Here is a 25,009-nt window from a genome sequence, read left to right as displayed (position 1 = left end):
TGGGGACGTTTGTGTGTTGCGGCGGAAAATTGAAGCAGGTCAAAATGCATCAACACAACGAAGCTAATACGATATAAAAACAATGTTATACTTGAGGAGTTTGGCTACATCGAGGCTCACTGCAGTAAAAAAGACATATGGAGGATCAGATAGCAGGTAAAGCAGAGCACAGCTACAAACACTCACCTGGATTATTAGCATGACGGTCAGAAAGCTAAACAAATAACCAGCAAAATGATTTAAGTCTTGGAGCTGCGATGTAAGACGCTGGTTCTGTTCTCACTGTTGAACCGCTGCTACGCTACAGGTAGTAATATTTCACAGACGGAGCGCCGCTTCTGCTCCACCTGGTAGTGACTCTCACACCGAACCTCTGCTTAAAGCTGCAGCATCTAACTTAAAAAAATACATTTTACATACGTATTAAAACTTTYGCTGTCCTAACATGAGACAGATAATCTCTAAAAAAATAATCAATCTCCTCCCTGCTCTGCATAATTACTCCGCTCAGTCAGAAACAGTCATTCAGAACTAGCAGTAATCAGCTAGCCRCCATGCTATCAGGAAGTTTTCATTCAGTAACTCTGGATTGTTTATTGTAATGGATCCTGTATTTGCCTTTGAATGTTAAGTTTTATACTTAAATTTTTGGTCAATGTTGAGAGGTTTTATTTAGCCTCTTCAGAGCCTCCATATGTTATCAGTCTGTTAAAGATAGTATTACCGATAGAAGTACAATTAGCAGAATGCCTGTTTTGTTTAGTTTTCTTCTTGGAAAAAGTTATTAAAAAAAAGTTTTTGTCTAAATTAAGGTGATTTCATGGTTCCTTTTTCCACATAATGTAACCGGTAGTGTTTATGATAAAAAATAAATAAATAATAATTATGTGACCGTATCGGTGATCGGCCCTCATGGGTGATCAGTATCGGTATCGGCAGGAAAAAATCTGATCGGKACATCTCTAATTGAGGACGTTTGCTCTAGAACCAAACATCATCTCTCTAATGCCCCTTTTCCACCGGCTCTACTCGGCCCGGCTCGGCTCCGCTCGCTTTCCTTGCGTTTCCACCGGCCCTTTTAACGGGGCTGGCRCTGCTTTTTAGGGTCCTGCTTCAGAGCAGGGCCAGCCGGGCCGGCCCCGGTTTGGTAGGTGACACAAGCTTGGCTGCCGTTACTGATTGGCCGAAGGCGTGGTCAGAAGAGCGAAGAATGAAAAAAACACGGAAATAAACACGGACAGCAACAACACGGGGCCAACGTTGTCTCCTTCCGTTATTTCCAAGGTCGCAAAAGTCTGGAGGTGTGGCTTGCAGCGCCCCCTTTGCTCCCCCTAAACGCAAGGAGGCGTTCCTCTCTACAGACCAAACGTGGCCGGTGGAAACGCAATGCATTTTTTACAGAGCCGTGCCGAGCCGGTGGAAAAGGGGCATAATATGCCGGAACTAGACAACAAGGAAATCACTCAACTCCCAAACCAAGCAGCCTGCCTGGAGGAAACTCAGAGATCTGACCTAATTCCAGGTCAGTACACACATTGCCAAGCCAACAGCGTTCTGAAATGGAAGTTGCTGTGGCAGTCCTCTAGGAACAGGGAGTATTTAAGACCTGGTAGCTGCTCAGCTTAGTTAACAGAACCTGGGGCAGAAGCTGCTTCCCCCAGGTTCTGCCCCGGGAACCTGGCCCGCTCCAGGTCCAGCTGAGCCCTGCTGGGCAGCAGGGTGTTTACGGAGCGCCAGTCCTGGAGGAGAGAAGGATTTGTAGAAGTGGTGCTCACAGTCTTGAGCTGGATCCCCTGTCGGATCTGGTCCAGCAGCGCGTCCCGACCAGTGCTGGAGGCCGGAGCCCGCTGGTTCTGCTCCACCTTTTTCAGCTGGGCCCCCCCCCTGATCTGCTCCAGCAGCACTGACTTCCCGCCTGGGCTGAGAGAGTCCCGACTACTGCCAAAACTGTCCAGCTCTGGTGGGGGTGGAGGACCTGGAGGTGGTGGTGGTGGTGGTGGTGGTGGTGGTGGAGGGGGTGCAGAGCTGGCAGGGGATGGTTGAGAAAGAACGGGTGAGGGAAGGGGGGGAGCTTGAGGGGCGATGAAAGATGCTGGAGGGGGGGGAGGCTGCTGATGATGATGGTGAAGAGGGGGAGGAGGCTGATGGCCCCCCCTAGAGGGGGGTGGAGGAGGGGCACCAAGAGCTCCTGGTCTTGAGGGGGGAGGAGGAGGGGCTGAAACAGGAGCTCTGGTGGGAGGAGGTGGAGGGGGAGCTCCTCTGCTCCCTCTGAATGGGGGGGGTGGGGCTGTGCTGTGTGGAGGTGGAGGAGGAGGGGGAGGAGGGCCGCCACTTCGAGAAGGAGGAGGAGGCGGAGCTGCAGAGGGAGAAGAAACACCAAATTAACGCGCATTCTGCATCAATACAATAGATATTTCTCATCATTTATGCCATTACTCTTCTGGATCAGCAAGTACATCGAGACCATGACCTTTAATTTTATGTAGGGATAGATGAATACATTTATTGGCCATCTCTAATGCCAAATTTTATTTTCTTGTACATGTATAAAGTTACAGCTTCTGTTCTAACACTGGATTTACAGGTATGACAGATAGACGGAACACCGGATCAGGTCAAAATGAAAAGGTTGAGGATCAGGTCAGTCTCAGGCTTCTGTGGCGTATTTTTAATTTCCTACAATACATATAGCACACATAAAACTAAACCAGAATACACCATATTAAGATGTGTTAATCTACTTATTTAAGTCTAAATAGAGATGGAGGTAGCTCACCGGGGCCTCATGTATAAATGGTGCATACGCACAAAAAATGTGCGGAGCCATATTTTACAAACAAATAGGCATGTATAAAAATTAACGTGGCGTGAAAGTTTGCGTAAATATACAGAAGCTTTTGACCTGCTGTGAAAATGTGCGGCAGCCACACAAACGTTTTCTGTGGACAATAAACTACAAAGTGTCAAAACTCACCTAAATACACTCAAATCTGATGACATTCAATGTTTTTTAGACAAAGAAGCATCAAACCCTGTTTTTTCATGATTTTTATTGTTTCAACATAAAGAATGAAACAATTAATTTATCCTCAGACAATAACCTAACAGGCACACAAAGTAAAGAAAATAAAAATAAAAGGATGTGCAAACCTCACTCAAATGTGAATAAGATGTTTTTGTCTCATAAAGATGCAACGCATTGGTCTGTGAGCCGAAGCGCATGGAATGTATCTATGGAGTCATTTCATTCTGACTGAAAAAGAAAGCAGGGTTGGATCAGCAGATTAACAGATAAACAGGTTTGATCATTTTAAGGTGATCAAGTTCTGTAGACAATCATGTATATAAGTAGCTGAGTAAAGGTGAGCTGCATAATTGAGGAGCGCTTTGGCTCTGATGGAGAACATCGCCAGTGGAAGGAGTCAGGGAGCGATTGATCAGAGATCATATTGATCTGCTGGTCATTCTGGAGCTCCAAGCAAAACCTAAAGAAGGAGCCGTGCGGTACCGGTACCGGTCCAGCTGCAGTCATCCTTCAGTGGAGCCGCCCGCTTTGTGAATGCGCCTTATGGACAGAAAGCATCGTTCTGTAAATGTACAACTTGTACACATGATTTCTCTGAACATCCTCTTTCCCCACTCAAAAGACTCTCTTGACTTTAAATCTCGATTGAATGCTCTGCTGTTCAAACTCTTTATTTATTTTTTAATTTGAAATTTGTTTTATTAAAATGTCTTTTTTTGTTTTTGTGAAGTGACCTTATGTGCCCTGAAAGCACCTTTTACATAAAATATAGAATTATTATTATTATAAATACTCATACTGCTACAAGCAAGGACTGTTGCCATGGTTATTGTTTCACGGGTATTTATACAAATTTAAATGTGTATTTGTGGGCGGTGACAGGGCGAACCAGCAGCTGCACACTTTTCTAAATTTGTCCATACGCCAGGTTTTAGTGTGAAAACTGTGCACTTTTTTACCCATGAGGCCTCAGGTAAGCAAAGAAAGAGAAGGTCCAGAAGTTAATTAGACTGTAACAAGAGCAGCTGCCAATGTGTTACAGCACTGAGCAGGATGTGCTACTGTAAAACACCAATTCTATTTTGCAGTTCACACACTGATCTGTTATCTTTTCTATTTACTTTAAAGTGAACCCACTTTTTTGTCTCTTTCTTGGTGACACTTCTTTCTATTAGCAGTCTCCCTCCATAGCTGCTAATAGCACTTAGCATTCGTCAGCAGCTCATTGATGGAGGTWAGAATCATCCAACAATAACACAGCGCGCTAAATAATAATAAAACATAATTTAACAAAGTCTCAAGCCAGATCATTTTCTTGAAGCAGCTCCACCCGTGATAAACTTTATGGCCACAACCCTCCACAGGGTCTGATCAGAGTTCTGACCACAACAGTATGGAGCTAAATTAGTCTCAGAAAGATTTCTAATCTCGGTGAACAGGCACTGCTTACATGAACTGAATGATGAGTGACATTAACACACAGATGTACGAGCAGAACCAGAACCATGGGAGGAGGTGTGTGTCTGCTCTCACCCTGCCTCCTGAGCTCGTTCTTGACAGCCTCCACCCCCCCTTTCTTCTCGATGAAATCGTAGATGACCTTGGATGTCTCTCTGTCCTTCAACTGAGCCTCGGAGATCCCACACATGTCAAACAGGTTCTTCAGCTCTGGGTCCAGGTTGTTTAGCTGCTCAAACAACAAAATTTGTTCAACTCTGAACATTCAACGTAACTCAAATTATGCTGACTGATAGAGATGCAAATCTTTCAGTGTCTAGTGGTGCTTTTCACTTGTATGCCAACCAGAGCTGTGCACATACAGCTGGTGGAATCCATATCAACAGAAAACTTTATCAACGCTTTTAGGAGATTTTTCACTCGTCGTGGTTTGGCCAAACTTCTCTGAACTGACAGGGGAACCAAGTTTGTGGGTAAATGCAGAGAACTGAACATCAACTCCAAATATGCTGTGGTCGAATCCCATCTACAAAGCAAAAGATGCACATGGATTTTTAACCTGCCACATTCATCACACATGGGTGGTTCATGAGAAAGACTTATTGGTGTAGCCAGATGCATCATAGATGCTATGTTACTCCAAACAGGACACACTCATCTTCTACACAAGGTTTTGAGCACTCTCATGGCGATCATTAATGCCAGACCTCTGGTACCTGTGTCTAATGATCCTGAGATGAGAACCATCCTCACTCCAGCCATGCTGGTTACTCAAAGGACAAGCTCAGTCTCAGCTCCTTCTGGTGAATTCAAGGTGGGTGTTCTCCAAGGTAAACAAAGGAAACATGTCCTGTGTCTTGCAGACACATTTTGGAAGAGATGGAAACAAGAATATTTGTCCACACTACAAGTGCGCAGGAAATGGACTCGGCAAGAAAAAAATATAAAGGTGGGAGATGTTGTTTTGCTTAAAGACAGTCAAGCCCACCGGAACGACTGGCCCACTGGGATCATTGTGAAAACCTTACCAAGCAGYGACAAGATCGTACACAAGGTAGAAGTGAAGACAACAAAGGGGGACATGTCAAGATTTTCCTCAGACGTGTCTGAAATTATTGTCCTGCTTTCTGGAGGCATTTGAAGATGGACAGAAACAGTTTTCCGTAATTATAGTGACAAAATTTTGACAAGCGAGGACTGTGCTTATTCCATCAATGTGTTTTGTTTAGTTTTCTTATGCTAAATGGTAAGTGGACTACGGAGCCTTACTGACACCTAGTGGGCATTGTTCACGTATTTAATTTGGTCAGTCAAGCAGAACTGGTCTGGCTGTACACTTGGTGTCATTGACTGTCCTTCAGACACGTTTGTCCCTTGGACACTGTCTTTTTACAAAACAAACAAGAAAAGATAATGTAATGGGAAGATTTGCAAAATAAAACAAGAAAAACTATCAAGAACTAGATTATCTTCAACTCAGGTGTTGGCTAGCTGTCTAGCTTTATAACAGCAACACCGCAGTGTGTCACAGCAATGGGAAAATAAACTGATACACTGGTGTTAAATAACTAATCATTTTGGAGCTGCTTTTTCTCGTTCTATGGGTCGGCTTTACTCTACACTGAGACCCGTTACCATCACAACTGACACAACACTTCCGCTAACCCACAGAGCAGAGAGTAATACATTGACCAGAATGCCCTGCACTGTAGTTAGCTTCCTGCTTTTGGAGACTGTAGTTGACCGCAGACAGGCAGACGTGACCTGGTGGGTGGGTCTGTCAGTCAGCCCTCATGGCAGGGCTGACGGACAAACCCACCCACCCAAAGATGCAGTGGTGGGTCACTCAACAACATCCAGAAGATGTCAAGAAGTAGTGCTTGCTGTGCTTCTCTGACCTCCTGACCCTCATATGGAGTGTCTACATGAAGCTTTAACTACAGATGGGGTTATTGTGACCCACCTTTCCATGTGCAAAGGTCTGAAAATGCTGATTTTCAGACCTTTGCAAAAGATAAAATCAAAGGATAGATCAGCTTCATGTACAAGTGTCAGCCGATCACCGATCTCAAATTTATGAGTGCACTCCTAGTTAATTATGACTGGCGCTGGTGGCATTCTGATCAGCCCTTTTAGAGGAACAAGCATGCTGCTGGGTCTGAACCTTTAGCATGGGAAGCAAAGCTAAGACCCACCTTCTGCTGAGACAACAGCTGCCAGGATACAGGGGACTGCAGTCCACCTCCTTGAACCTCGATGGTGGAGGAGCTGCYACCCCAGGTTGGTCAGACGGCAGGCTGGACTCTGAGTCCCATCCGTCTCATAAGAACCCATGATGGGCAGAGTGGACCAGAACAAGTCCATCTGGGTGTTTTTAATAATTTGTCAAGTTCCAGAAAAACCTTCAGCTTAGTCTACTTTACTGGAGTCACACTCCCCTGATGACATCACTACAGCTCATAATGGATGCCAGCTCCAGGCTTTTCAATATAAATCTGGCTGGATCTGGACTCATTTAATATAAAACACCCCAAGAAGATATTGATGACAGATTATGATTATTTTCCTCCCTCCTCCATTTTTTTCCAGGATCATCACCTCCAGCTGAGAATTTGCATTTCCGCCACTTACATCTACATCAGGTGTGATTATTAAAGGCAGGCAGAGTTCATCCAACATGTTTGGCTGAATCTAGGATTTTATGATCAAATGTTGCATCCAGGCAGACCTTTGAAACTGTTGGCAGCAGCAGCAGGTGATCAGTGAGTTCAATCCCAGAATCTGAACACAGAGCTGCGCTCTCTACTCTGGAGAAACAGACTCGGTCATATTTGGCTTCTTTGTGTCAGAGCAGACAGAGGACTAGCTGAAGGCCAGGAGCGATGAGGTCAGCAGGCTGCTGCTGTCTGGAACATCCACAGTGTGCAGAAGAAGACGCTTGAGACAATGACGTGTCATTGTGTGACGACATCATGCTGTCAGACAGGTCACTATGGTACTGTTGTGGGAAGTGTGGTACTCACATCAAAGCCTGTATTTGGATCCCAGCCCACATGGCCGATGTGCCTGAGGAAGATGGAAGAGATGTGTGGTGAGATCGCAGATGTGTTCACATGCAAATTCACATCAGCTGCTTAGCATACACAACAAAGAGATCACAATCTAACAGCTGGCAGACTGGGCGTCTGAAGGCTGCTCTGTGGAGACGGACACAACAGGTCCCAGAGCTTGTTCTACCCCATCAGCACCATGACTGTACTGGAGAAATCACACAACAGATCATTTATCTGGCATAACAGCAATAAGTCACTCAATARCATCAAGAAGATGTCAAGTAGTGTTTGCTGTGTTTCTGTGACCTCCTGACCCTCATATGGAGTGTCTACATGAAGCTTTAACTACAGATGGGGTTATTGTGACCCACCTTACCATGTTCAAATCAGATCAGTTTACCAACCCCCTCCCAGATTTCCTCCCTCCCTCTCAACAGATTCATGTTCCTGCTGCCCTAATGTCTTCAAAGAACAAACAGGTGATCTACAAGGCGCTTGAGTTTCTCGGTCATTGGACTCTTCAGGTGTTTTTCCWGCAGCAGGTCTGCTGAGAGCAGACAGCAGCCTAACAAGCTAACAGCTAACCCACCACCTGCTGGACTGCTGGCCTAACCAGGAGCAGAGCAGGAAAAATAATCACTATGAATAGTCCACAATGTAGGGTGTATTTATTCTGTACAACTAATTTAAATTCTTGTGTTAATGTCAGGATATTTTACTGGACATTGTCCAACCATTAGATCCTCACGTGAGGATGAACACATAAGGTTGGTTATAAAGCAGTCTCAGCTGTGCTACTGAAAATGTGCAGCAGAGCCAATCTAGCCGGTGCCACAGAGCTGAACTCACTGGAAGTTGCTGGGCGTGCCGATGTCCGCCTTTGTCAGCTTCTTCTTCTTGCTCTTCTTGTCCCGGCGGACCAGGCCACTGTGGCTCAGCATGTTGTTGAGGTGGTAAGGCTGATGGTGGCTGTGGGAGTTCTGGACTCTGATGTTGTTGATCTCTGGATTCTTGATGTCCACGGTGGCCATGGGCAGAGCTGGACCTAACATGGTTAAAGAGATATTAATAAGTGGCATGGCATTTTTTGCAAAATTTGAACTGAGTGATGCTAAAGCTATGACACTTGAGGAGTTCTGGGGAAAGCATATTTACAGGCAAAGATTGTGTATAATTTTGCACAGTTTTGGTTCAATAACCGCTCAGCATGTCATTCTTTCAATAGAAGGCCTTTTGTGAGTGTATTCTCCAGTTAGCAATAAATCAAACACTAAATTTGTTGATAATTCTTTCTACAATCGATTCCTTATGATCAATCTGATTGTATCAGTCCCATTTTACAGCTGTGGATAAAAGAGTGCTATGGCAAGTTGATCAATTAATACATAGGAACACATTTCTGTTCAGTATTTTCAGAAAAGCAATACCATAAAATGTGTATTGTGAAATGTTAGCATTTGTATGACCATTTATCTCCATAGTTCAGGACAGAGTTGAACTAAAGTGATCTAAAATGTGTGAGGGCTGTTTGGGTTGTAGACACATAGAAGCCGATGCCTCCATGCTCTATTGGGTTTCTTTGAATAATGAATTTAACTGAMTAAACTGATGGGTAACTAGGATCAACTGGGATGTATGAGTGATTGGTGAAGTGTCTTGAGATGACATTTGCTGTCATACAGAAATAAAATGAATTGAACAGAAATTTTAAAGATAAAAGGAACTAAAGAGCAAGGCATTCAGGAGAAAACTGGGGTAGGAGGAGCACATTAAGTTCACTGAGCCAGGGTTTCCGCCAGTGTATTATAAGCCTATTGGGCTGCCATGCTTTACGTGCTCCATGTGAGGCTAGGCGGGGTTATAAGGGTTTATAATTTTTGTAGTTGATGCATTGAACAGGGAGCGTGCACCAATCAGACCGCTGGCGTCTCAGCGCGCTGGCGTGGATCAGCCCATGCAGGAGCTCTCGTCTCGTGACTCTCGTAGCACGTTGGTGTTTTTATTTTATATTTTGCGGTGACTCAATGCATATCAAATGCTTTGTCTACTTAAAGTCAGGTGAAGTTGCTGCATGGTCACGCGTATATCAGTATAACTCGTCCCATGAAGCTCAGGCAACCAAAACAGTTTCTGTGGTGCTTATTAAAAACACAAAATGAAATAGCTACTAAAGCCACATAAATTAAATCTCCTGTTTGTCCCTCCACATCCAGGAGCAGAAATGTGCTGTGCTGCAGGTCTGGCTTATCATGCAGGGCCGGTCCAAGGTTGTACGAGTTCTTGAGCAGAATTTTATTTAGGGGCCCCTCTTGCTGCAAAGAACATCAGCACCTCTAACAGCATTTCACTGTGGATTTAGTTAAATCTGGGAGATGTGGCCTAGTTTAATTGACTGAGCAGTCAAATGGACTGGTTCTAAATGTGATCAGCATGCCGTTGTGTTTTTAGATCTACTAACCGATTACTTAATTTGGATTTAACAGAAGAGCAAAGAATTGATATTTATTTTAATTGCATTTTTTATTTGTTGTTTTTAAAACTATAGTTGTGGGTATTGTCAGCAATGTCTTCCAGTAACATATAATTACATAGTAATATGTTACGTTTCCTGTCAACTTAACATCTTTTAATACAAAACTCTGGGGACCACCATCCTTAGAAAGTTTTCTGGTGGAAACCCTGCAGGGTTATTCAGTCAGTTGGAAGGCAGACTGGTATGATCCAGAGTATTAAAGTCTGACTGTCTCCGCCATGATCTGTTCACCTCTGGACCATTAACGACCCTAAGGACCAGTTCTGTCCTGCAGATTTGAGCCATCCCTCCAGTTACTGGAAAGCTGTTCACTCCTTCAATTCCTTATAATCTGAATAAACCACAGCAACATCTGACATAAACACTAATCCACCACTAATCCCAGCCCAAACCCGCCTTACCTCCCCATTAATGCTGGGGTTCTGCTCCTAGACCGAGAGGCTTTCTGCCATCTGCCATCTCCTGAGGCTCTGACACGTCTACAGTCTGTCTACCCACTGACTCCAGGGTTTATGCCAAAATCAAAATTTATAACAAACGTGCATCTTTTACATTACTACAGGACTTAATGTTTACCATGAACCAAGAGAATGGAGCATGTTCTGACTGCACCTACTGAATGGAAGGATCTCTATTCATGGTGGGTCTTTATTAGTTAAAATTGACTCGACATTAGATTAGCCCCAATTTATGGCCGAGCTGCAGATGAATTACCTCATGTAATCATTCTCTAAAGCTTCAAGCACATGTAAAGGTTGGCACAGCTCCAATCTCGCCAATACTGCAGAAATCTCACAAGCAAAAACAGCATTCATTCAGTGCGTTTAAACTGAGACTTACAAAAAGGAGTTTGAAAGTCTTAAAAAAGGAGCAGACATCCCTTGATGCAGTCCTCTTGGAAAACTTGATCCTATTATTGATGGTGGGTTGTTAAAGGTTGGAGGATGCTTACAAGCAGCAGATCTTTCAGATGCTGAGAAACACCCTGTGATAATTCCAGGTAATCATCATGCTGCCATTCTTTTAGTTCGACATTTCCACAACCAAGAAGCTCATCAAGGCAGTCGCTGAAGGTGCTCTGCGCTCAGCAGAATTATGGATTATTGGTGGCAAGAGACTAATTTCCAGCACACTTCACAAATGTGTAACTTGTAGGAAACTTAGAGGCCGCCTAGAAGTGCAGAAAATGGCTAGTTTTCCCTCTGACAGACTCACTCTTGTGAACGGTGAGACGTCTTTGGGCCTTGGAATGTCAAGTCTCTTCGCACAAGGGCAAATAACAGTGACTGTAAAAGGTGGGTGGTAATGTTCACCTGTCTCAGTACCAGGGCAGTACATACAATGTCAACTTCGAGTTTCATAAGTGCCATAATGAACGTCAGACCCCAAGTTCCTGAAACACCTGAAGTTCACTCACCTGCAATGTTTCTAACACAGAAAGCTGGTGCTATTTCAACACCACCTGGAGACTTTGAGCTCAAAGACCTTTACAATGCCCAGTGGCCGCAAGTTTGGGGTCTTGCGGATTGTTTTTGGAAAAGAAGGGGACAAGAATATCTTCATACACTGAAGACAAGGCAAAAGTTGAAGGAAGAAAGGCGAAATGTCAAACAGGTGATGTTCCCTTGAAAGACAATCAAGTAAAACGCAATGAGTTGTCTATTGGTATTGTGGTCAAGGCCATTCCCAGTTAGGGTAGGGAACAGAGTGAGAAAAATTTAGGTTAACATTGTGAAACAAGGTACTGTGAAAACATATTTTAGGCCTGTTTGTGATGTAATAGTACTTTTGTCCGAGACTGCCACAAATGTTTGAATAAGAATGGTATATTTACTAATATACCAGACGGGGAATGTGTTGATACTCAGAAGATTTCTTAGTATCTTATTTTCTGTTATTTTACTACYCCCTTGTGGCAGGATTTAAGTTAGCCTGAATTTTAAAGAAAACAAAACCTGTCCGTGTTTCTTCAAGCTTCAAGTATCTTTGTCCGTAAGTAGTGTGCTATTGTACTCAAATGTTGTTTGACAGAAGTTTTTCTGCTATTTATGTTTTTTGTGTAATCTTTAACCATGTTAAATGTGTCCAGCCTTCGTAGCACTACATGGTAAAATTCTAATAGTCTTTCATAAAGCAATGTGTGTACTTGAGACGTGCAAGCTGTTCATGTATGTATATTTTATGCTTATATTTTTCAGTTTTACAGTTATAATTCAGATGTGCGGGGTGTGCTGTGGTGGCGCATGAGTTAAGCACAACCCATGTATGGAGGCCTTAGTCCTCAACACGGCCGTTGCAGGTTCGATTCCCGGCCTGGCGACCTTTACCGCATGCCTTTCCCCTTCTCTCATTACCAACTTTCCTGTCAATTAACTATCAAATAAAGCCAATAAAAACAAACAAAAAAAAAATGTCAAAATTCAGATGTACTTCAGCTCAACGTTTGAAGTCTTTTGTTCGCCAACACAGTCCAGCACGCCTACGATGGACAGAAGAATAGTGAGGATTACCACATGCAAACTTTGGTAGATCTACAGTACAGCTTAGAAACAAATCCTCCACCACACTGGTGGAACATGAACCAACACAAGGTCTTCTGGTTCTGGTCTACTCTGCATCCCCAGAACATGGAAAAGCAGTAAAAGATAGGACTGCAACTCACTAGAGCAGTGGTTCTTAACCTTTTTTGAGGTACCGAACCCACCAGTTTCATATTCACATTCACTGAACCATTCTGTAGTGATAAATATAAGGTCACTGTAGTGAGTCTGGTTAGAACTCCAAAAGAAACAGAGTCGACTCTGTGTTTCTTTCTCGCTGTTTATTTCGCCGTAATGATGTGGTTCTACAAAATATAAATAATAATGCAGTATCAGTGTCTGATGAATAAATGACTGAAATAATGACACTTAAACTACAATATTAATGGTTACGAACATTGAGTTTCTAAATAAACAGCACACGAAAACCCATGTTGTGTAGCTCTTAAGTGTACACGTGAACAAAATATGCTATCAATTAACTATCAAAAACTGAAATACTCTGTCAAACAAACAATATGACCAACTTACTTGCATTTTCACACACATACATAAAAGAAAAGGTAACAACAAACTGCAAACGGCAAGTCAAACTACACAAATGCAATCTGTAAAGTCTACAGCTCCTTCTTTATTCTCTCCTTTTTTAATCTGCGTGCTGATCACAGGTGCTCTAAGCTCCGCCCCTTAAAGGGCTCAACATGACTGTTTTTTTAGGCAGCCTGTTTCACAAGCAGCATTCAGCTTCTATGCTCCTCTACAGGGCCGTGCAGAGACCACTAAAGGGGCAGGTGCTYAAAAAAAAAAGGGCACATCCAACCGTATTTTAGGACAGAATATTAACAAAGCCTCTCAGCTTTCAGACTTTATTAAACAATGATAAATAACAAAATTGTGAGATATACAATCAAAGCTAAGGAAAATCTCTATATAAAACATACAACTATGCATGCAAGATATTTTATTAGTAATTTCTTTCTGCAGGTCTATTTTGTTATAGGAAAGTKTTGCAATATTCAAACCTGCAATTTAGCARGATATGTAAATCAGAGCTGGATCACCAGACATATTTTGTCTTTACAGAATTACACTATTAAAATATAAACAAGGRCACAATGCAACCTTTTAGTGACTGTAATCTATAAAAAGAGCTGCCTGTTTGCTGCACTTGCAGTGGAGATGAAGACGGTCCATTCAGGAAAGCAGAGCTGCATCAAACTTTAACGTGGAACTGCAGAAAAAAGAAAAAAGCAAATATTGAATTGTTAATGTATGTCACCATGAGAAAAGCCTACTGAGTTTTGCTTAAAAACTTTTTTCTCACATGAGTCGTGGGCAGGGCTCAAAATTGCAACAAAATATTTCTGATATGTGCAAATAAAAGTTTATGTTTGTCCAATAACTTTTTAAGTTCACGAGACAAAAATGAGTTATTTAATTTAGAAAAAGTTATTTAAACAAAACATTTTGTTTTTAAAAAAGAAATCATTACAATTCCAAAAGTTTTGATTACAATTTTATTTTACTTAACTGAGGTAAAAAAAAATGTCATTGAATAATTGGGAAAAAAATAAATAACTTCATACTCTGCGAACCAAACCCTAAACTTAAAGTCTGGGTTGAGTTTTTTCCCCTTCATTAATGACACTTTTATTACATACATTATATCTATCATGATAGTTCTGGGCGAGTTATTTTTAATTCTAAATGAATATCCTTGATGGACTTTTATTTAAGTGCTATTTTCCTTCAAGATACATTTAAATAACACTAGAATAAATGAAATGTACATTATGYAGCAAAGGAAATTAGAAGATCGGACATTATGGGCGATGTGCCCTTATTGCATAAGCGATACTGAAGAATTACTGATATAATTAGCGGTACAGGGAAGAAGCTTTCAGTTATCTAGCTTTGCTAGCAAAGTCGTTAGCTAGCAGCTAGCTAATAGCACATCAACAACAGCCTAATGTCTGTATGATATTTATACTGAATGGATAGATAAGAACAGTTTCTCCTCACCAGTCTGTCTCCTCCCCTCAGTAGTTCTTCAGAGAAAGGCAGACGCAGAGGCCTGTCAGGGTCTGTTGTATTTCATTACCTCTCTGCTTAAACTGAGACTCCGAGCTGAAGCAGAAACGATACTTCAACGTTTTCCGTCATCTGACAAGCAGCAGGTCTACTCCACTTTATTCACCAAAAACGTTTTTTTATAAWTCACCAAAAWCTGWTCTGTAATCTGGAACGTTCGCTATGTTGAGCTCCAGTTAGCCGCCTTATCTCACTGCGCGAGAGGCAACTGSGTCATGCGTCACGGGCAAAAGGTCAAAGGTAACAAGGTGACCAGAGGGCTTATGTTGTACAAAAAAAACCCAAAACAACAAAAAAACAAATAATTTTAGTACATGTTATTATGTGTCAGAAGAGGGCTTAGGAAATAATAATACCAAAAAATAAATAAATAAATAAATTTGACCAAAAGGGCACTTGGGGGTGGCAAGGAGCAAAAGGGGCAGGTGCTCAATGACCTCTGCCTCCCCTGCTCCTCTAATCTGGAACAAACTTCCAGAAAACTGTAAAACAGCTGAAACACTGGGAACACCTTTAAATCGAGGCTTAAAGTCCACCTGTTTAGAGCTGACTTTGATTCAAAGTAACTGGAACATGTATTAATTCTGGTCTGGATTATTTCTCTTTATTATACCACTGTAATGTTTCCTTTTGTTTTTTTTTCACTTAAATATTTAGGTCTGAGCACCTCTCCTAACCTTCACTGAAAATTGTCTCCCACATGAAATTTTTGGATTCCAAGGGAATCGAAAGTAAGCGTGGCCAAACTGCTCTACAGTGCCACCTAACATGAGATAGGGGGCACTGAAATTTGGTACGTAGTTAGATCCCCCCAAATAAAAAAAGTCTCTTGGAGCTATGCCCTAAAATTTACAGGAAGGAAGTCATTTTGTGTCTAAGGGCAAATGTTTCCACACCTCAAGGTAAGGTAATGTTATTTATATAGCACATTTTCAGCAACAAGGCAATTCAAAGTGCTTTTCACTTTCAAACTTGAAAGGTCAAATTTTGGCCTGCAGTGTGTGTGGGCCACATCAAGTAGGAGCTCTCCCAGAGGACTCTGAAAATATGTGTCCGGATGTCTAAACTGAGTCCTATAGCTTCTAAAACAAAAATAAATATTAATATGCCTGAGATTGGATGACTCGTGTGTTTCCTTTTAACTGATGAATGATGGCATCATGTGTAAACAAGCAAAAGGTTCAAATGACCGATTACAGATTAGGCCTACAGTGAGTCACAGGGAGGCTTAAACAGAGCAGCAGCAGCGACCATGTGCTGCACATATGGCACAGTAGGGTTCCTGCAGACCAGATAAACCTGCAGTGGGGAAGACTCAACTGGGTGCCTTCAGTCTTCAGAAACTGTTATATCACTGCCAAGAGGCCTGATCTTAGGCAAAGTGATCATATTGTTGCCATGGAGGTTTCCTGGACTTTTTCTCCAGTCTCTTTCTCTTTATTTAGGTTTTTGTTCTACATTTTTATTCTTTATTCAATAACCAGTAACATATCACTATGTGGCATGAGTCCTTCCAGCCAACAGTTGACATCATGACAGCAGGTAAAACTCAAGACAGAAAAATCTCTTCAGGTCCACTTCCTGATTAAACAGTTAAATGGAAGGAGTGGGGCAAATTTTACAGCAAGAGCTCATAAAACCCAATTATTCAGAGCAACAGTTGTTGGACCAGTTCAGTCTGTTGTTTCATATGACACTTAGTAAAACCAGAAGACAGGATGCATACTAGATCCAAACTGGACATGTTGTATTATCTTTTTAATATTTTTGTTTAGATTCTAAAGCAGAACTAAAATAAAATAGACTTTATAAAAGCAACTGAATTAATTTACAGAAAGACCCGTGACTGCTTGGGTCTGTGAGTGGATCACAGGTTCCTGATCTTCCACCTCTCGTTGCTCAACCCTGACCACGGGGGCTCAGTGGGGGTCCACTATTTGGACCAATATTTGGTCCAAATAGTGTTTTAAATCCTGCCTTAGTTGATCTAAGCTAAGACAGGAACAATTYCAAGCAGCATCACCCAGAGAGACACGTCTCCTGCCGTCCAACTTGGCTTGTCCAGCAGACCCTTGCCTTCACTGCTTTTCTTGGACTAAACCTGAGGCTTTGCTATCTCCCTCACACTCCTATTGAACAAGCTCTGACCTGGAGGCAACACGGATCTGAGGTCGACTCATCTGGACAGAAACTCCCAAAGCTAGTTGGACATTCTGGCATATGGGCACCTGTTAATGCAGAGTGTCGTTCAGTCAGACTGATGAGGAGCTAGAGCAGGAAGCACTGCTCACACTCAAACATTTTGCTGTGACTCTACATGCAAATCAGTATGCCCTGTAGAGCTGCAGAGCTACAGCACCGTCACAATAACTGCTTCAATGCTTCACGCTGGAGACAGAATGAAATATTACAATATACTGAGAGGAGTTTAACATACCATTTCTCAGGTCGCCTCTTTTCTCTGCAAGAGACAAACCATCAGTCATGGTTACTCAGCAGTCAGCAGACAGACTGGGGCAGTCTGACTGAGGGTAAAGACATTATTATTATTTTAGGAGGGATGAAGGCTTGCTGAGGGTTAGAGGAGATGTTAGAAACAGGAGCTGCAGCACCACCCTAGAACACAACTACTTCCACAAGGTTTCAGAGCTCAGAGTGACCAGGGTTTCAATCAGTGTATCAGAAGCCTGACAGGCCAGTAACCCTAAACTGCATGCATTTCAGTCTGGTTTTCATTAAACAAGGCGATGCTGGAGGCATGCGCCAGTCACATTGTAGACACATCTGCACGTTGGTCTTGTAGTAAACTTCCCAATTAAAACTTCAATGTAAATGTAAATTTTAAATCGTTTCATCTCTCTGCTGAAGCAATGAAATCAAATTTAACAGCATCGACATTCTCAATAAGCAAATGTTAAAATTCTACAATAGATGACGAAAACTGACATCATTTTAAATAAAAGCAGGAAAGTAAATTGTATCGTGATATGCTAATTCCATGGCGTAAATGTGCCATTCCGCATGCCGAGATAGTCAAGTTTCTAAAATACAGACTGCTTCCCAAAAAATTACTAAATAACTCAAAGCTTAGCGCAAAGGTTCAGGGCCACCTAGTTTTATGAAACAGGAGAAATATTTCCTGATTATTTTGTCAAGGCGACTAGCTGCAGCTAGTCATGTCTGCTAACTTATAAACATTTGAATAAATCAGTGGAAGCAAGAATTGAACGTGCTTATTTCTCCGTGTCCCGGATCAAATATTCCTTTAAAACAATATTAAACAAACTTCAGTTACTGTTGTTACAGCAATAAAAACAGCGTTGCTTGGAGGGGGAGAGAAAAGGCTAACAGTCAAAACATTGATCATCATTACAGACATTATTGTAATGGAAATGTGGAAGAAATGAAAACACACAAAGTTCTTAATGTTAGGAAGGGAGCACAAGCTTTTATTGTTTGCAGGGTTTTTTATCTGACATATTTTGGTGTTGAGAATTATTATTTCCTTTTAAAAATATTAAGATTCTTAGTTTTGTACATAATGTTTGCATTTTTAAAAGAACATGAGGGAGAAACAGTTAACATCTTGTAAAACTAATGTTCTGTTGAACCACAACAGTTTGTTTAATTAGGGTATTTAAGTACCCGGCCCCGGTCTTYCTGCATGGAGTTTCCATGTTCTCYCTGTGCATGGTGGGTTTTCTCCAGGTACTCCGGTTTCCTCCCACAGTCCAGAAACATGACTGTCAGGTTAATTGGTTTCTCCAAATTGTCCCTAGGTGTGAGTGTGTGTGTGCATGGTTGTCTGTCTCTGTGTTGCCCTGCGACAGACTGGTGACCTGTCCAGGGTGACCCCGCCTCTCGCCCGAAACGTTAGCTGGAGAGGCACCAGCAAACCTCCTGACCCACTGAGGGACAAGGGTGTAAGAAAATGGATGGATGGGTGGATGGATGGATGGATGGATGGATGGATGGATGGATGGATGGACGGACGGATGGGTATTTAAGTATTTTCATGGGCTGCACAGTGGTGCAGTTGGTAGCACCGTCGCCTTGCAGGAAGAAGGTCCTGGGTTCGATTCCCGGTCCGGGGACTTTCTGCATGTTCACCCTGTGCATGGTGGGTTTTCTTCCTCCCACAGTCCACAGTCAGTTTAATTGGTTTCTCTAAATTCTTCCTAGAKTGTGTGTGCATGGKTGTGTGTCCCGTCTGTCTCTGTGTTGCTCTGCGACAGACTGGTGACCTGTCCAGGTGACCCCGTGTCTCGTGAAAATGGATGGATGGAAGTATTTTCATTTGGTAGCTGATTTCAGGCTGTATTTTGTTAGCCAAATTTCTATTGATCTACTTTTTATTTTCTTTGACACATTAAACATTTCGTATATACTTATATATGAATATTTTTCATGTAGTGACTTTATAAAAGAAATATATATATATATATATATATACACACACACACACATTAAGTCCCATGCCCCCCCCCACAACAAAAAAAAAAAATAGAAAATGCAGAAAATGTGACATCATTGTCAAGGTATTTAAAAAAATATTTCGTGATATAATTTTTTGGCAATATCGCCCACCCCTAAGTAGGTCCATAACTCTGATTTAAACACAACCACCAGGTTCTGCCTGACCTTCTGCTGGGTTCCTTGATCTCCATGTTTAAGGACCTTTTGAACAACAGGCGCATCTGGTTTACATTCAAAGTCTTTGTGGAGCAGAGGTCACGCTAGACTTTTTTGTTCTCCGTCATCTTGACCAACAGTATTAAAAAAAAAATTGATCATGTGCTATTTTTACCCGTCAAATTATAATCATAGGCTATTTAGCCGCATYTATATGTGGTTTAGTTAATGTTCACCWAGTTGAACCGTGAATCCAGATCCCATCACACATACAGCAGATGAATGGATCTAACTTTTTCTCCGTAGTGACAAAAACCACTGACTGTGGCCCCAGCAACTTCTAATAAATGAAATTAAACGACTCCACTTAAATTACCATCACTTCACCCGCTGGGGTCCGAATGTTATATCTGCCGCGGTCCTCCTGAGCACCGCTCTCCTTCTGGACGCGGGAGATAATGTGAACATGGAAGACTCCTTTTATTGAAACTGCAGAATGAGTTAAGTTTAATTCTTTGCAGCGGTGGAGTCCACATTGGTTGTGCAGCCACAGCGGACTGGGCATGTTACGGTCTAATTAACTTCTGCACCTTCATTTCCTCAAGATAAACTGCCAACTACTCAGTTTAGGCTATAAATAGATTAACATAACATTGCATTCTCTTTAGTTTTCTGTTTTGTATGTAATGGAGACTTGAATTAAATGCACCTTTTCAACCAAAGGTTTGAAATGTCCATCACTCTTCAACACGCTGTCAGCTCCYRGTCCATGAGATGATATTCAGAAAGGATGTTTTTTTTATTGGTTGATTTTAGTTGCCTCTATGATGAACTCTTTGCGTAAAGTCTGTAATGTTTGTCCATGAGCTCCAGTCAAGGGTGTTAATTATAACCTGTCAAGTGACAGACAGGCTTAAAATTTTCCCGTCGTTTAACATAAACAACCGGTCCAATCCGCAAAATATTCGGTTAACAAAACATCGGATGTGGAGGTGCATCAAGGGCCGTTGTGGCGCTTTTCCAGTGTCTAGCGCGCAAGTTTTGAATTGTTATGAGTGTTTGAAGCATCAAGAGCATCCAACAGAAAACAATGATTAGAGCYGACACATCTGACGTGCCCTCCACACGCCTCCACTTAGACTTAGATGTAAACCAGATTGCTAGTTGTAGGACAAAATATCAAGCGCCTCCATTCAAAGTTCACACTCGTCAAACTTGAAGTGTCGGACGGGTTTTTGACGTGGGTAATGCTTTTGGTGTGAACGCACCATTAGAGCAGAACCAGACCAGACACATTTAACTGAAGAGATACTTACACTGGATTGTATTTAGAGGTACCAGAGTAAAGGGGGATTGTTAAATATTATTCATACTTTTCAGATTTTAATTTTAAAAAATTGTGAAGACTATTCTAGTTCATAATCAGACACTGCTTTGTGTGGCTCCATCCTATTAGATGACAGTAACATCCAATAATGTGACAACATGTGGAAAAGGTAAAAAAATAGAGCTGGTGCTGGGGTGGGGTGGAGGTGGAGCAGATGTTTGAAGTGATAAGCAGACTGGTCACGGCAGCTGAAGACCAACTCAAACAGCGACACTCACCTGCCTTCCGCTGCCTCCGGTTGAGCAGGTCGCTCACAGTCACTCTGAAACGCTTGGCTTCTTCTTCACTGGCAAAGTTCAGGCCCACTTGGCAGCTCTAAACGGAGGGTTGAGAAGGGCAGGGGCAGAGAAGCAGCACTGAGCTGATGCCGAGGCAAGACACACGTTTGTGGGCCAGCAGTCTGACACTTACGTCTCCTGCGAAGGTGATGAAGTACGGCCTGGGGCAGCTGATGGAGAAGCTGTGGTAGAGTTCCTGCTCAAACATGCTCTTCCCTTCCTGCAAGACCAGGAGAGAACATAGACATAAAGAATAGACGCCTCATGAACCTCTCTTGCCTATTGTCGCTGACGTGACGTTTGGGCTGATTGTGGAGCAGTTGCCYKTTTCACTCGGTGTTATAAGTTTGGCGGGCGCAGTGAAGGATCAGCACATTTTATTTAATCATAACTCATTAAATGCTAAACAGATTTCCATGTTTTTTGCTCGAAACCTTATTCAAACAGCTATCCTAGCTACATGTGCAAAGACACTTATTTTTTGTAAATATTTGAACTGGATTGATACATGGTTGAGCTTATTTAAATATTCTTAGTTGGAATAACATAATAGGAATAGAATATTTTGATTTGATGTATGATGAGTATTTTACAAAGCACACGACCACTCATATTTTTTTATATTTAGTAATATACATATTTCCATAAATATACAAACAAAATAATACAAATATATTATAGAGAAACAAAGAAGATTCAATGACCAATACTGAAGGTAACACTTTATTTAAAGGGGTGTGCATAAGACTGTCATAAGCATGAATGACTCTTCATAAATGTTTACGACTATTGTTATGAAGTGTCATTCGGCAAATAATTACACTTTTAATGCAAAGTTGACACTTTTAATTTACTTTCAATGCAAGTTTTTGTGCACCTCATTTCAAGGCCTTAACCAAACTGAATCCTAGGTTTTTAGGCCGACCATAGTTTACTTTTTTGGTTCAAGTTCACATTGAACCAAATGTGTTCAAGTTCACCAAAAAATGTTCACCAAAAATGGTGAACTTGAACCATTTTTTGGTTCAAGTTCACATTCACAACTCACCAATGACTCTCCAAATGAATTGGAGTTTCTTGGCAGATGCGCTGGAGTTGGACTAAAGTGGACTAAAGAGGGCTGATGTGAATTCACCCTTAAACAGATGCATCATGGTGTAAAGAACAGGGGCCTCATGTATAAAAGAGTGTCCAGCTTTCACACTAAAAGTTGTACACACGGTTCTTTACACCTAGACCTACTGTCCAGTAGGTGTCTCTCCCATTCGCTACATGTTTTTTTTTTTCCTCTTCTTTGGACTGCTAATTGGATACACCGGGCAGATGATAAATACTGATGTCCAGTCAGTCACCGGCCTGCTGGGTTGGCCTCCAGATCAGACTGGATTGGGCAGCAGCACTGGTTCACATTCCTCTCAGACCGGCTGTGTAGTTCTCCTAGAGCAGTGTTTCTCAACCTTTGTCGGGCCAGCGCCCCCCTAGCCCTAATCCAGGTCCCTCACCGCCCCCACCAAAGAATTTGTAGGTTACTTTGCACTGACAATTATTTTATTATTAATATTACTATCCTTATTGTAGATGTTTTGAATCGACGCACCGATTATGTTTTCCTGTACACTTCGCGCCCCTTACGCTCCTTCACCTCGCGCACATAACGGGGTAAATGTAGCGAGTTTTGCCCTAAACGTATCGCCGTCTGGAGGAGGGGGGCTGGTAGGAAGGAGAGCGTATGTTTCTACGCTCCTTCTTGGGGGGGCGCCGATTTATGTTTTCGCATCCACCTGAATAATGTGTAGTTGCGCCCCTACCCATGACATTTCAACAATATTATTTTACCTTTTATCTGGAAATAGTGTCTGTTTATTCTTGTCATACAGTCTCTGTATTAATTATTGCTCGAAAGGTCTTGCCATACCAGTTTATTCCTCCGTATTTACTTTAGTTTCTTAGTTTATTCTTGCATTTTGTTCTTCATTCATTTCCATTTAGTTTCATTTGATTAGTATTATCCTCTCTTGGTTTATTGCTATGTCCACTTTAGTTTCTATCCTGTTGCTACATTTATTTTTATAATTTATTGACAATCAGTAATCTTCATTCATCACCTGCTGCGCCGCCTAATCGTCATGATGTGTTTCACATCATGTGTTGATTTTTCAATGTTCAGCGTCAGATTCTCTGTTTTTATGCCATAATTCACATCTAGTTCGTCGCTCCGTTTTACGTCCCACTTGTCATGCTTCAGAGTTTTGCGCAATGTGCGCATCGGTTTTTTGTTTTTTTTTAACCCCCTAAGGTGCAGGGCGGTCGGGAAACATATCGATGAGGAAAAGTCAGACTGACATGAACCTTTTAAAACAACTGAAACAATTTCTGCATTCTGATTATTGAAATTTAAAAGTGCTGTGTTGTTCTATCACCCCGTTTCATACCGGACCACTTACAGCWCCGTGTTAACGCTATAAAATGAAKGCTCTCTATCGTGGYATCACCCATGGAGGGATTTCTTTATTTCTTTATTTAAATTGGTTCATTTTTCAGAGGGATACAAAGTGAGGGCATCGTGATTTTAGTAATTACATGTTTATAAGAGCGATTTTCTGCTGTCCTTCCATGGAAGCGGGCAGCTTTCAAACGGGAATAAAACACTTTTTAATATAAATTGCTGCTTTGACATGATCACAGAACTGCCAAAACATATGTAGCTACATAAATACCAGACAAAGTGAATCACAGCAGCGTCATCAGCCGGTGTAACGCTGAACTGATGCGGAGCCATGAAGCTACAAACACTGAATAGAAGAAGAGCTGCCATCGATACAGTTGCAGCCAAGCATGATTTAATGTTACACAATACAGTTTTACCAAGTTGCTCAAAGTCTAAACTGGTATTGTTGTGGATTTAAGTTGTAAAGTTTACCTTCGACCAAACGCCCCCCAAAGGCATCCCAGCGCCCCCCTTTTATAAAAATGTCCGCCAGCGTCCCCTGCCGTCCTCTGAACGCCCCCTGGGGGGCGGTACCGCCCACGTTGAGAACCGCTATCCTAGAGCCATATATTTTTGTATAAATAACTTATTGTTTGTGTAGATTTGCTCGTCTGTCTCCCATTTTTGTCATCGCCTTCGAGCTGAACGTGACAGCACATAACTGCGGACCTGTCCTTTACAAATCACAATTTGTGGTAAATAGAGCGCAGCTGCTAGTCCACCCTGTTGCCACCCATAACTATATGTGTAAATTAGTGTAATAAGTACCTGAAAGGCTGCCACCACGTGAAGCAATAACCATGGCAACAATCCTTGCTTGTAGCAGTATAAATATTTACACTGCTTATTATATTTGTTAAATATAATAATAAATATTTTTTTATGTACTTTCAGGGCACATAAAGTCACTTCACAAAAAAATAAAAATAATAAATCGCAAAGAAAAAATTCCAGATAGAAAAATAAGAAAGTAAAGAGATCCAAATGCAAATGTTTGGTTGAACAGCAAAGCGTTCAGCAAGGATTTAAAGAAAGACAGCATGACAGAGAGTTCTTTACGGTGAGTGGGGAATGTTGAAGTTTAACCTAACTAAGGGAATCATGCATTAGTTGCACATTTACAGAATTTAGATGCTTTGTAGCAGTGTTTCTCCACCCTGGTCCTCAGCCTCCTGCTCCGCATGTTTTAGACGTGTCTCTATTCCAGAACAGCTGATTCAAATGATTGCATGACCATCAAGTGCTGCAGAAGCCTGTTAATCACCCGCATGTGGATTACGAGCTTCCTGACCGACCGACAGCAGAGAGTCAGGGTGGGACAACACACATCCACTGCCCTTAGCCTTAGTACTGGCTCTCCCCAGGGCTGTGTGCTGAGCCCCCTGCTCTATTGTCTGTACACATATGACTGCACCTCTGCCCACCACAGCAACACCATCATCAAGTTTGCTGATGACACCACAGTAGTGGGGCTCATCTCAGGCGGTGATGAGTCAGCCTAGAGGTGGAGCGGCTGTCAGTGTG

General features: G+C 42.1%; 1 protein-coding gene and 1 long non-coding RNA gene across 3 annotated transcripts in view; one reads left to right on the top strand and one right to left on the bottom strand.

The window, feature by feature from the left end:
- Nucleotides 1-25,009, bottom strand: part of wasla (WASP like actin nucleation promoting factor a) — a 51,433-nt gene that overhangs the window by 3,135 nt on the left and 23,289 nt on the right. For both annotated transcript variants that reach the window (XR_001776709.1, XM_008411246.2), the window contains exons 3-8: nt 21,131-21,217; nt 20,938-21,034; nt 8,386-8,581; nt 7,507-7,549; nt 4,559-4,712; nt 1,776-2,356 (exon numbers count right to left, since the gene is read on the bottom strand). Coding sequence is in view for 1 of the 2 variants with exons in the window: in XM_008411246.2 (XP_008409468.1) it covers nt 1,776-2,356; nt 4,559-4,712; nt 7,507-7,549; nt 8,386-8,581; nt 20,938-21,034; nt 21,131-21,217 (1,158 nt within the window). In the remaining variant the exon portion in view is untranslated. The remainder of the gene's footprint in view (nt 1-1,775; nt 2,357-4,558; nt 4,713-7,506; nt 7,550-8,385; nt 8,582-20,937; nt 21,035-21,130; nt 21,218-25,009) is intronic.
- On the top strand, nt 22,624-23,511 carry LOC108166373 (uncharacterized). The gene is made up of 2 exons (XR_001776710.1): nt 22,624-22,662; nt 23,325-23,511. It is a non-coding gene; the product is annotated as an uncharacterized LOC108166373 (long non-coding RNA).

This window comes from Poecilia reticulata, linkage group LG6, assembly GCF_000633615.1.
Source record: "Poecilia reticulata strain Guanapo linkage group LG6, Guppy_female_1.0+MT, whole genome shotgun sequence".
In the NCBI taxonomy this organism is placed as follows: Eukaryota; Metazoa; Chordata; class Actinopteri; order Cyprinodontiformes; family Poeciliidae; genus Poecilia; species Poecilia reticulata.
Note: the sequence above shows the minus strand (reverse complement) of the source record. Positions and strands in the feature narration are given on the sequence as shown.